The following is a 12587-nucleotide window of genomic DNA, read 5'->3' on the forward strand; positions in this document are numbered from 1 at the left end:
GCTTAGCCCTGTAGCGAAGTCCAAAGATGATTCCTCTGATTCTGGGATTTCCAGATAATACCAGAGGCTCCTCCTCCAGGGCTCCTTTTGACTCCTGAGAGAGAATTTTTCATCCCTTTCTGCCTATCCAGACCCAGAATTTTCCTTTGGGAACCCTGCATGCTATGCCTGGAATTGAGCAGTGGCAGCTAAGATTCCTTCAGACCTCTTTTCCTGATAGAAACTTTGCACCTTTCTTACCACAATTTAGGAAGTAGCTATACCTCCAGCGGACCTCTGTTGCAGACTCCTTTATTGCATTTCTCCTGACTTGCCTTGATTCATACAACAATTTCCGTGGTTCCTACAGATTCTACAGGGTCCCGACACAGGGACATTTATATTTACCCTTTGCAGATCCCCTTCATCTCTCCCACCTCTCCAAGGCCAGTATCTTACCTACAATTCCCTACCCCTGATGACCTCAGGATTCGTAGAGATCCAGGGTACCAAAGTATCCCTCCCACTAAAAATCTAGGCCTTGAACTGTCACTGTATAAAGATCCAGTATCAAGAATTTATGTTAGACCAGTATTCTTAAACTAAAACTGTCCTAACCTGAACCTTTAGAATAGGTTCAGAGATGGGACATACAGTTAGTTAGTAAACTCATTTTAAAATGCTCTGATGAACCAACCACTATTATGACTGTACTGCTGAGATCTATACAGAATGTCAGAAGCACAACTAGCAAGTTGCATGCATGGATAAAAGAAAGGCAGGGACCATGATGCCATCAAATCAAAATCAAGCAAGACTTCTTACCTGCACAACAAAGGGCATGTTGCTTCCTGAAGAACAGGTAAAGAAGAAGATGGAAGACAGAGGCTTCTTACTCCCAAACTTTCCAAGGTTGCTCCAACCTCCAAGGTCCAACAATTGCTCCTTTCAGTGGGTCCCTCCAAAGTCCCTGTCCACACAGGAACAGTGCCAAGAGGCAGAAACCAACTAGAGTCACTCCAGAGGTGCAAGGCCAGCCAGGTAACAACTCCTCAAGGCATGAGAACAGCCACCACCACTACTACAGGACAATCACAGTGACTTGGGACAAGCTCTGTGGGAGGGAACAAGCAGAGCACCAATAAGCGGAAGCTAGCCACAGCCAGTGCTACTACTACAATTACATCACAACTGGCAACGCTCACAGGGACATAATAGACACAGGTTACAGGTTTTGCTTTGTTTACTTACAAAGAAAGAGAGAATGCCAAACCTACAAAAGGATCAGCTTAGTCCATAGACAGTAAATAAGTAACAAAATTATCAGAGATGAGAAGAGAGGAAAAGGAAACACATATATGGCAAGAAAGGGGGCTAAACCAGACCACTCCTTCCCACAAGCTGCGAAGGAGAGAAGGCAGATGGAACGAAACAATGGAATGTCGCTTTAAACTCATTAACTCCAAAACTAAATACAAAACCAAGACCCAGCTTCCTTTGGAGGTCATGCTGGTAGGAGTCTATCTGGGCACTCTAGACCTGTTCGAGTCACGCCTGCACGCCCCTTGTTACCAATTGCATTGCAGAAGATAATTTCAGAAATCAATTCTCATCAGAGCATTATCATCATTCAGCATTGCCCAATCTATTATGCCCTGCAGATTCCGTGTTCACGAAATTGCAGGTCATCATAATCATTTCTCAGGGGATCAGATCCAAATCATCTTTACCACCCAGCATCTGAACAAATACTGCCGACAAATAAAAACTCATTAGCAGCTTCAATATATAATCATTTACAGCCCAAGCCAAAACAGTCAGTCAATTTAAAAAAAACAAGACCATAAGGACATAACCTTCGGCTAGCAGAGGTGGACAGTTGATGGCCAAAAGCAAAAAAAAAAAGTAGAAAAACAAAACAAGGAGCAGCTACCTTCTTGGCAGCATTAACAAAGGACCACCATCTGACAGCAAGAAAACCAAAGCAAAGCCATTATCTTCATGGCATCCTGGTTAATATACCATCACCAGACTGCACTGCAGCAAACTACAGTAATGTACCAGCAGAGAACATAAACGCACTTCTGCACACAGCTGGCACCCCAATCCCAACTATTCCATGAGATGAGCAAGAAAAAACCTTACAGGCTCTCCTAAACACCATCAAACACAGCACAAAGCCCAGCCACAAACTCCACCCAGCCTAAACCATCACGACGTGGAAACCCAGAGGATGGTTGGGGCAGCAGCACAGGATGGCAGCTATCAAGATGGACTCCACAATACCTACCAGCTGCATAAATCACATAAATCTAAAGGAAATGTCTCAAGTAATTCAGAGGCAATTCAGGCATCTCCAGACTTTCTCTCCGATGATCTATACATGATAAGGATAGACAATGGTGGTACAATGTGCAACATCAACAAGCACAACATTTCTCCCTCTTTGTCACAATGGATGGCAGGATATAATGGAATGTGGCCCTATGCTACAACAGTCTAGTTATGTTTTGTTTTGTAGAAAACCAAGAAAGGATTCTAGCAGACCAGGAAAGCAGGGCATACCACGGAACATATGCATAAAGTGCCAGCAGGAAACCATTACAAAAACCATTACAAGAAATGGGGCTTCCAGAATGCTCAATCATCATCTATCAGCTAGAACAGGGGCCATTATTTCCCACTTGATGCACTCACACACTTGTTTGGAAGGTAGACTTCATCTTCCAGCTGGAAAAACCATATGCTTTCCACCACTTGCTTGTCCTATTTGAGAGCTAAGGTGCTATGACAGATCTGTCAGGATAGCCCAAGGATGGCCAAAGGCAACGGTGACTGGCATTAAAACAGGAGCATCGCCGATCATTCATGGAGCACCTACCCCATGGCCCCTGCCCCTGGTTCTGTTTGGACTACACTGGGAACAATCCAACAATCTGCAACCAAACTTTGCTACTCTGCACTGCATTGCCTGAACAAAGTATAAGTGAAATTAAAAATATTATTCTTTGGGAGACCGTAGAAAAAAAGACCAAAATGAAGTGGAAAGATTGAAGCGGAAAAGATGGAAAGGAGAAGATACTGCAAAGTTGGAGAGATGTCACTGGTAAACATAGCAGGATCCTGTGGCACTGCTGTAGAGGCCTGTCACAGAGGCCATCAAGCTTCATGCATCACTTCATGCACTCCTTCCAGCATCCTACATCCCTGGATCCTCCTGTCCTCTCCTCCACTCAGCCCTCCTTGTTTCTGAACATCTAAAAAAATGAAGCTCCTAGAGTTTCAAAGCTACCATTTCATGTGCTACTCAAATACCACCATAGAACTTCCCAGACCTCTAGCAAAAGCAGGACTACAACAGCAGAAACACAGTAGCAACAGCAGAACTACACAGCAAAGCAGGGTATTCCAACTTCAGGCTGATCTTCAGTCACAACCCTTCCTGAGTACAACCCTTCAGGCATTTCAATCAAGACAGATCTTCCATCAGAACAATTCCTTTCCTTTAAAGGTTTCTTGGAATCTGAGTTTGTGGTCTCCAGAGTTCTTTTAACCCACATTCCATCTCCCTAAACAGAACAGCATACGCTTGTGCACAGAACAGGAGATGTACCAAGACCACTACGCTACTACCACTGGAACCATAGGCAATAGGGGATGGGCAGAAACTGAAAGCATATGAGGAAGGAAGGGAAGGAAACAGACAGGAAGGAAGTTTCTAGAAATCCACAGAGATAATAGGAAATTGCATTAGAAAAATTTTGTTCCTACCATGGAAAGAAACTCCAGAGAAACATCAGCCTCACACAATACAGCTACAGCCACACTACTGAGGCTCTTCTTACAGGGAGTGGCTACTGCTTAGATTTTGCCACTGCCAGTCATTACTCACACATGCCAAAAGCTATAATTTACTCATTTAGCAGATCCCCGAGTACCTTGCCACTGCTGTTTTGTTAACTCCTAATCCAAACTTACCATAACTTTATTTTTCCACCTCCCCCATTATTCTACCCATTAGAGACATCAGATGCAAGGACTGCAGATGCATCCTTGAATATAAATGTAGTTTGCTGTAGATGTCCGGAATGAATGCATCTGCGAAAGCCTTCCCTGCTGTGGTAACCCACCCTCCCTCCTTTTGGTTTTTCAATCTTATAGGGAGCTGGGTTATCTGGGTATTTTGTATGTATTGTTTGTATGTACATACATACTTATTTTTTGCTTTGTTTTATTTGGAATCATTGGCATTTATCCAAATTTAGCCAGCCAAGGAGAGCACCTGGCATCTGGGGCAAAACTGGGATCAAGGAAATGGTGCGGCTGATGCCTTTATGCCTTCGAATAACTGCAGCTATGACGCTGTGAAGTACATGACACCAGGCGAGAGCAAGACCCAGATCCGAACTGGCCGATCAAGGCTGCCTGACGAGACACACACCCCCATTTGTAAGGACTGCAGATGCATTCCTATCGGACATCTACATTTATGGTAGGTACAAAACTGTACTTTTTGTATCTTCATAGCTCGTTTAAATTAGAGAGCTATATGCACGTTTTAGTTAGAGAGCTTGTCCTGTTTAATAGTTTGTGTTTGAAAATCAGAGCCGTTTAAGTTAGAGGTTCTAATTTTCTTCCCTAGTCTTTCTTACTTGTATTGTTTTGGTAACATTAGTCTTTAAATATTATTGTGTTTGATATAGCCTCTAGGCTTCCTTTCTGTCAAAATGTCTAAAGAACAGAAATAAAGAGAACATAAGCCTTTGGGTTTCAAAAAATGTCAGAACTGCTCGGAAACGATGTCCATCACTGATAGACATATTGTTTGTGTCTATTGTCTTGGTGCTATCCATCTCCAGGAGGACTGCACCTTCTGTCATTTGTTTAGTGCCAGAGTTTTTCAGGAGAGAAGAAACAAGTTGATTCTTAAAGGGCTTTTAAAACCTTCCTTTGAACAGTCCATTCATAGCTCTTCCTCTTCTTCTTCATCATCTCCTTCTAAAAAAGGAAAATCACACAAAAGACAATCTCCATCTGCATCGGCTCATTCAGAGCCACCAGTCAAACTACCTAAAATTTCTAAGGCCACTATGTCCTGGGCTCCACAGTCTTTGGAGCCATAGGAAGTTCTTATGGTTGGCAGGCCTGGTTCTTTCCAAAGCCTTAGGGAGCCACAAGATACCTCTGCTCAGAGCCGGTCTGTTGAAATTTCGCCGGTTTCTCCAGCCTTGAGATCGCCTATCCTCCATAGGTCTTGATCTCCTTCATTATCTTCCAGGTCTACAAGAAGCTTATCTGATGAGGACGTGGAACGGGTGGTGCATACACTCATTAAGTCGCCGGCGCTGACTAAATTGTTCTCTGCTCCTACCCATTTGGTTTCGGAGCCTAGTGTGCCCACTATTGTTCCTCCTCCGAGCCAAGCTGGTCCTTTGCAGCCGGAGTGCTCGGAGCCACCTTCTGTGGATATGTTGGTTCCGGAACTCCCTTTGGTCTCCATGGAGCCAGCTTCTGATCCGACTCTCTCAGCGCCGTCCAGTGAGTCTGGGAGCCGGGATTCCCTAGTCGGCCTGAGGGGGATTCTCTGCCCCGATCTTCTTTGATGCTGAGCTTACCCCTTGGAGCGTCTGCTCGGGTTAGCTCGGCTCCTACATCGGCCTCGAGTCTGATCTCGTTGGCTCTGTTGCCGTCCTCTGTCTCCTCAGAGTCGGGGGGGGTCTTCGGAGCCAGCGGTGTCCGCCTTTGAGCTGATGAGGAGTGTGTCTTCCCATTCAGCACCACAGAGGGTTACCAGTATTCTTCCCCCCAAGGCACTGGCTACTGTCTCAGCACCACCCATTCTTCAAGACAGCAGAGACCCAAAGCCTCAGGATCCCCCTTTGGGTGAACCCATCTCATCCGAGGCCTCCTCAGAATATCCTTCTGAGGAGCCACCTCGGAAGAGAACCTGCAAGAGGAAGCATGTTGACTCCCCAGATGAGCCCATTGCTTCAGACACTGACCTTGAAGTGTCAGAAGGGTCCCCAAAGTCGTCCTCTGACGATATCTCATTCGCAGATATTCTGGAGATCCTTAAGCAAAGAGGCAGCTGGCAGACCACTACCCCTTCTGATGAGAAGTCAGTGTACCTGAAGGCTTTTGGGTCTCAACCCTCAGCCTCCTGGGTGTCCCTGCCTTTCAATGAACTAATGGATCTGGTTAGTCGAAAGGTGTAGGAGTCACCTGACACTTTGGAACCGGTCCCACGGAGGCCAAACAAATTTTTGTCAGCTCCTCTGGGCAAAGAATTCTTCATAAAGGGAGTACTTGTAGATGCTATGATGATAGCAGCAGCCACGAACAAGGAAATTGCAGAGACTTCCTCATCTGTTCATCCTCCAAATAAAGATTTGAGAACGATGGACAGATACGGGAAGCGTATCTTTTCTTCAGCGACTTTCTCTTTGAAATCGCTGAATTACTTATCCCATTTTACGAGGCTATAAAGAGATCTCCTGAAAGAGCTAGGAGATACTCTACAAGGTTCAGTAGCTACGGGGGTGAATGAAAAGGTCTCCTCCCAGCTGTCCACCGTAAATTCCATTTTCAACTCCTCCGTGAGGCTCATATCATACGTAGCAGATGGAGCAAGCAGGGCAGTGGGGAGCAAGCAGGGCAGTGGGTTCCGGAGTTTCCCTAAGAAGACACTCCTGGATGCGCTTGTGTAATTTTGCAGAGCCCTTTAAGTCTACCTTTACTAACGCCTCTTTTGATGGCTCCTCACTCTTTGGGCCCAAAATAAAAGACACTCTAACCCGATGCGAGCAGGAAGGAAAAACTCTCTGCCATTGGAGTATGTTTTTCCATACCTTCAAGACCTTATTCCAAAGGCCAGAAGAGCGGAAAGATGTGGTTCAAAAGATACCCGAGATTTTTCCAAGACGCACGGGGTGATACCTTCCAGGGGCAGAGGGGGAGGTAATAACAGTAGACGCTGCCCCAGAGGCAGAGGGGGTCTGCAAAACCAGGGTGACCATGATTCCTTTTGCGGATGCCTTTAACACCGCTCCTGAAAGGAGGCCCGGCTGCGCTGCTGTGGAGGCAGTTGGGGAACGTTTATCGATGTACCCAGAAGCCTGGCGATGTATCACAAATGGGTACTAAGCACAATATTCAGAGGATACGCCATCCCCTTTTGCTTACCTGTCCTGAAGACCAAAACACTCCCGGATGTTCCACCCAATCTAAGGGAACAAGTAACTACAGAGGTCTCTCTACAGCCCCCAGAGTGTTCACCAAATGTATGGCAGTAGTCACGGCTCACCTGAGACATCTAGGATTCCATGTTTTTCCCTATCTAGACGACTGGCTCCTGTCTGCCACCACCAAGCATCTACTTCTACAAACCAGGGATCTAATGTTAGACATCTGCAATTGTTTGGGCATTACAGTAAATTTGCAAAAATCTGCCTTGTTGCCCTCCCAACATATAGGCCCAGATCTAGACACTTCATTGATGACAGCACGTATTCCAGCAGAAAGAATCGTAGCTCTCGGACATCAAATTCTTCACATCCTCCTCATGGACAGAGTGAAAGCAAAAGTAATTCTGCGTTTATTAGGAACAATGGCCTCCACGATTACATTAGTTCCTCTTGCCAGAATGCACATGAGGATACTTCAGTGGCTATTATTCTCCCAATGGTCTCTTCAAGTGCTTCCAGTGTCTCATCTGATCAGGATAAAGGAATCTTGCAAGAACGACTTGAGATGGCGGATGCACTCCACTCATGTGACAATAGGCAGACCCTTTGTTCTACTTCAACCAATAGCTACAGTGACCACGGACGCTTCCCAGACAGGGGGTGGGCATTATCTGTGAAGAACAGTCCAAGGTACATGGCAAGATCACAAGGCTCACTTGCATATAAATGTTCTAGAGATGAGAGCAGTGCTTCTTGCGTTGTAAGCACTTTAAGAGTCTCTCCCTCTAGGGACTATTGCAATCCCATCAGACACTATGTATGTGGTTTGTTACATAAACAAGCAAGGAAGAACCAGATCCTACCCCGTGTCGAGAAGCCCTAAGAGTATGGCAGTGGGCAGTTTCTTTCCAGCGCTTTCTAATCGCAACGCACATTCCGGGGAAGTCCAACATGATAGCGGAAAAGCTGAGCATAGCAATTCTAATGCCTCACAAGTGTTCTCTCAATCACAATGTAACGGAAATGATTTTCCAAACATGGGGACAGCCTTGCTGCGATCTCTTTGCCACTCCCATGAATGTCAAGTGCAGCAACTACTTTACCCTAGTTCCCCCTCTGGGAGACACTGAGAGACGCTCTGGTTCACAATTGGCCCTCGGGACGTCTATATGCCTTTCCACCTTTTCCTCTCATACCCAGAGTTATTCAGAAAGCTCAAAGCTCGGGAAGCAGGATAATTCTCATTGCCCCTTACTGGCCTCGTCAAGTTTGGTTCCCCTTTCTGTGGCCCCACCTTCAGGAGAAGCCTTGGATCCTGGACCCAGTACCAGATCTGCTGACTCATATTTCGGGGGAGCTTCATCCTTCTCTCCACACCCTAAAATTGACAGCTTGGCTGCTCCACTTCCCAATTTAGTCAGGCTTCACAATTTCACTTCTACTGTAAAAAATATTTCAATGTCCTCCCATAAAGCTTCTACTAGAAAGCTTTATTTTAGCAAATGGAAGAGTTTTTCCCTGTGGCTCAAGATAAGAACATTGATCCTTTCTCTGCACCTATTCACTCCATTTTGGAATTTCTGGTCGAACAGTTCCAACGAGGCTCAGCTGCAGCTACCATCAAAGTTCAACTTGCTGCAATTTCAAATTTTCATATTGGCGATACTTCTTCAAACTTAATGTCACACAGGTTGTGTAAAGCCTTCTTAAAAGGTGCTTCCTTACTAAGACCTCACTTTAAGGAACCCCTTTCTCCCTGGGATCTAAATTTTGTTTTGTCCCATCCCACTTTACCTCCATTTGAGCCTTCTTCATCTTCAGACCTTAAGTTCCTTTCATGGAAGACCTTATTTCTAGTGGCTATAACTTCCACTTGAAGGGTATCAGAACTGCAAGCTCTTTCTGTTAAACCACCATATTTGATTTTTCATAAGGATAGGGTATCCTTATGCACTAATCCTTCCTTTTTACCAAAAGTTGCTTCTCCAAACAATATAAACCAATCTGTAGAACTCCCAGTATTTTTTCCTCAACATAGCAACAAGGCAGAGTACAAATTACACCAACTGGACATGCACAGGCAACTCAGATTCTATTTACATAGAACCAAAGACTTCAGAAAATCTGACCAATTATTTGTATCCTTTTCTGATGCAAAAAAAGGATAATCAGTTTCAAAAAACACTCTTTCTAATTGGCTTTCAAATTGTGTCACCTTTATCTACAAATCTAATAGCAAGGATCTACCTTTCAAAGTAAAGGCTCATTCCACTAGAGCATTGGCTACATCATCTGCTTTCCAAGCCATAATTCCTATAGATAATATTTGTGTAGTAGCTACATGGTCTACTCCACATACTTTTATTACTCATTACAAAGTGGATTTGGCCTCCAGGGACAGGGCATTCTTTGGTTCCATGGTGCTGAAAGGTATACTCCCATGAGCCACCCAGGATAAAGGTGCTAGGGACGCTGTCCCATCACTGTAAGAATGAAGGTGAGATAGGACAACATAACATAAAGAAGTTATGTACTTAACATAACTTTCCATGTTTGTTGTCCGTCTCGCCGTTCATTCTTACGAACCCTCCCTCCTTCCCCTGCCTAAGACTTCTTGTGGACCTGGTAGATTTCCACTACCTCAGGGGCTCTTTGTCTCAGCTTGTTTCTCCTTCCAGATTTTTTGGTATGGACTTACATATTGTTTATATGTATATATGTGTAGATATGTATATAGTGTACATATTGTTCAGTATTAGCAGCAAACAAGATCAGGGGAATTGCACCACTGCATTGTGGGATACCCTCTTGCCACGAGTCACGTTTGAGATCTTCAGCTAATTATTCGGACGAGTCGGAGCCGAGGATCAGCTCCGAACCCATCATTGTAAGAATGAACGGCGAGATGGACAACAAACAAGGCACATTATGGTGAGTACATAACTTCTTTTTTTTACTCGCATCATTTCCTGTTCTCTTACATTTCAGAGTGAAGCTCCTGTGATCTCCTTGCTGTTTTATGTGGCCACTGATGGACAAGGTATTCTCCAGCCTCATGTAGAAGGACAAGGTAGGCTGGCATATATAACAGGATTCTCTGAAGAACTGGGAGAGTTTAAAGTTATATTCCAGAAACCAACTGACAGAGGAAGTAAAGTCCCCAAGTATGCCAGGTAATGTTTTGCTGCTGTCTGTGTGTGCGATGTGGCATGAATTCATTATATCTTGTTTTCTTAATATTCTGTCTTCAGTACAATAAAGTTACTGAATTATTTTCACTTTTTTAATTTTAAGTTCTATTGTGCCTCAATAAAAAATACATAATAATGTAATCCAGTTGGTGTAATTGGTATGGTACTAGCAGCATCAGGCTTTTCAGTGTATTTGCCAAACAAAGGTAAAACTAATAAAGGACCTTGTGTAGAAATCTCACGTCCCTAAGAATTACAAGTCAATTAGCATCTTATAGTTCTTGTCCAACCCCGTGTCCTACTAAATATACAAAAGAAACAACCCCCAGCTTTCATCACTGTGATCTGATTCTACTTCTTTATGGGTCAAACCAAAGCTTCCCCATGAAAGAAATCTTAGGTCCCTAAGAAGTGCAAGTTAAATAGCATTTTACAGCTCTCATCCCTCCCCTTTCCCTGTCCTGAATTGCATAACAAATGAAACCTACTTTCAGCTTCATCCTCATGACAATTCTGTTCCTTTATGGACCAAACCAAAGCTTCTTTCTTGTTTCATGGCAACTTTCTTATTACCTATATATTTGTCTATATATTCCTTCAGTTTCTTTTTTCCGTTTACTTCACTTTCCTGATGGCAGCACCTGCGACACTTTTTTAAATGCCCTGGCATTTTTCTCAAACACATTTTTCATCTTCATGTATACCCTGGCCTTTCCATCTGTGAGCTATTGACCTCTTAACTGAACCTTCTAATACCAAGATTTGCATGTGCTATTTACTCTTTCACCCTTGTTAACCCCTTCCAGTTCCAAATTTGGAAAATTTCTAGCTCTTTGCAGATTTCTTACTATAGATCTCCTGACATTCTCTTGTACCTCTCTTGCATTGTTTTCTGACCACTTCACATTCCTAAAATATGTGCCTAAGGCTTACATACCTCCATGCTCATACATTAATGTCCCGTATCCTTTTAATTCGGATAGGTATCTCTGAAGTATATGTGCATGTTTCTCCTTCTTAAGTTCATTTATCTTCATGCTCTCTCTAACCTTTCCCAAACCTGCTTCCATTCTACAGCCATTCAACCTATCTGTTTGTTATATTCCGTTTCAGTTTAAGCACCTCTGTCTCACTTACTGTTCTGCTATTCTGGATTCTACCATATCCTTGTATACTGTGGAATAGTGACTGCTGAGCTAGGGTTGCCCTTACTACATAGAGAGAGATGGGGGTAGGGGGAGAAGTACAGAGCAGGTAGGCAAACCGGTGACAGTCAACTCTCCATGGTAACAGATAAGGAGCAGCTACCTGTAGATGTATGTCATGGCTAACGTCTGGGTTTAGAGCAGGTTCTGAGGAGGAGTCTTCAGGGACCTACATGTAATGAAGGCAGTGTGGAATGTGTCCAGGAAACCAAATAAGGAATAGAAGCTGTAGTCCAGCAAAGGTCTCTCTCTGTCATGCAGTGTGTAAGAGCTGAAGGGAAAGAATGGTCCCCAGTGGTTGTCAGTAATGTAAACAGTTTGAAAAGCTGCTTGTTAGTAAGTGAGGTTAACTGCATTGCAGAGGCACAGAAAGAAGCAGTCAGCTTCTGCTACTCTTGTGGACTACTAATTAAGGTACTGTTTATTATTTTGTTATAATAAGCATGTTAACAAGCAAAGACTATGATATGAATAAGCAGTTGTATTTTGTTCTTGGGCTAAAGGAGGAAGTCAAAGTTTTGTTTCCTTCTATCTGTTTGAGTTGTTCTTCAAAATTGCATTTGTGTTTACTCAGTAAACACTTTTTAGATTTTGTTTAAAGAATGCAAACTTCTACATACTGGTGCAGTCTGAAGCCCAAGCCCTTTGTTTATTTATTATTTTTGGATAGTTAAAGTACAGCTGTTAGGCTAATTCTCCTTGAGGTGCTACAATACCTACATCTTCCCTTTTTCTCCTTGTGTTTTGTACACTGTAGGCAAGGCTCAGTCTGCCTATGTGTTACTCACTTTATCCTCATGCTTTGTGTCTTTCTTGCACTCTGTTATATGACTCTAACTATATATTTGCATCTTAACGATTCCCTTGCTTTGAGGTTGAATTTTATTCTAACCTGTCTACATTCTCTTACCATTTTAAATTCTCTTTCCTTCTTCTGCATTAAATTATTCACCATCTTTGTGCCTTTCCTACTGCACTACATCCAACAAATCATCTTGTATTCTGCTTTCACTTTCAATTCTCCTCAC

At 43.6% G+C, this 12587-nt stretch overlaps 1 protein-coding gene across 3 annotated transcripts in view; it reads left to right on the forward strand.

Moving 5' to 3' along the window:
* MOGS (mannosyl-oligosaccharide glucosidase) overlaps nucleotides 1-12587 on the forward strand; it is a 764380-nt gene that overhangs the window by 598715 nt on the left and 153078 nt on the right. For all 3 annotated transcript variants that reach the window (XM_044064011.1, XM_044064012.1, XR_006363848.1), the window contains exon 4: nucleotides 10152-10336. In XM_044064011.1, the coding sequence (XP_043919946.1) occupies nucleotides 10152-10336 (185 nt within the window). The remainder of the gene's footprint in view (nucleotides 1-10151; nucleotides 10337-12587) is intronic.

Source organism: Protopterus annectens, chromosome 2.part2 (assembly GCF_019279795.1).
Source record: "Protopterus annectens isolate FY-2018-M chromosome 2.part2, PAN1.0, whole genome shotgun sequence".
NCBI lineage: Eukaryota > Metazoa > Chordata > Ceratodontiformes > Protopteridae > Protopterus > Protopterus annectens.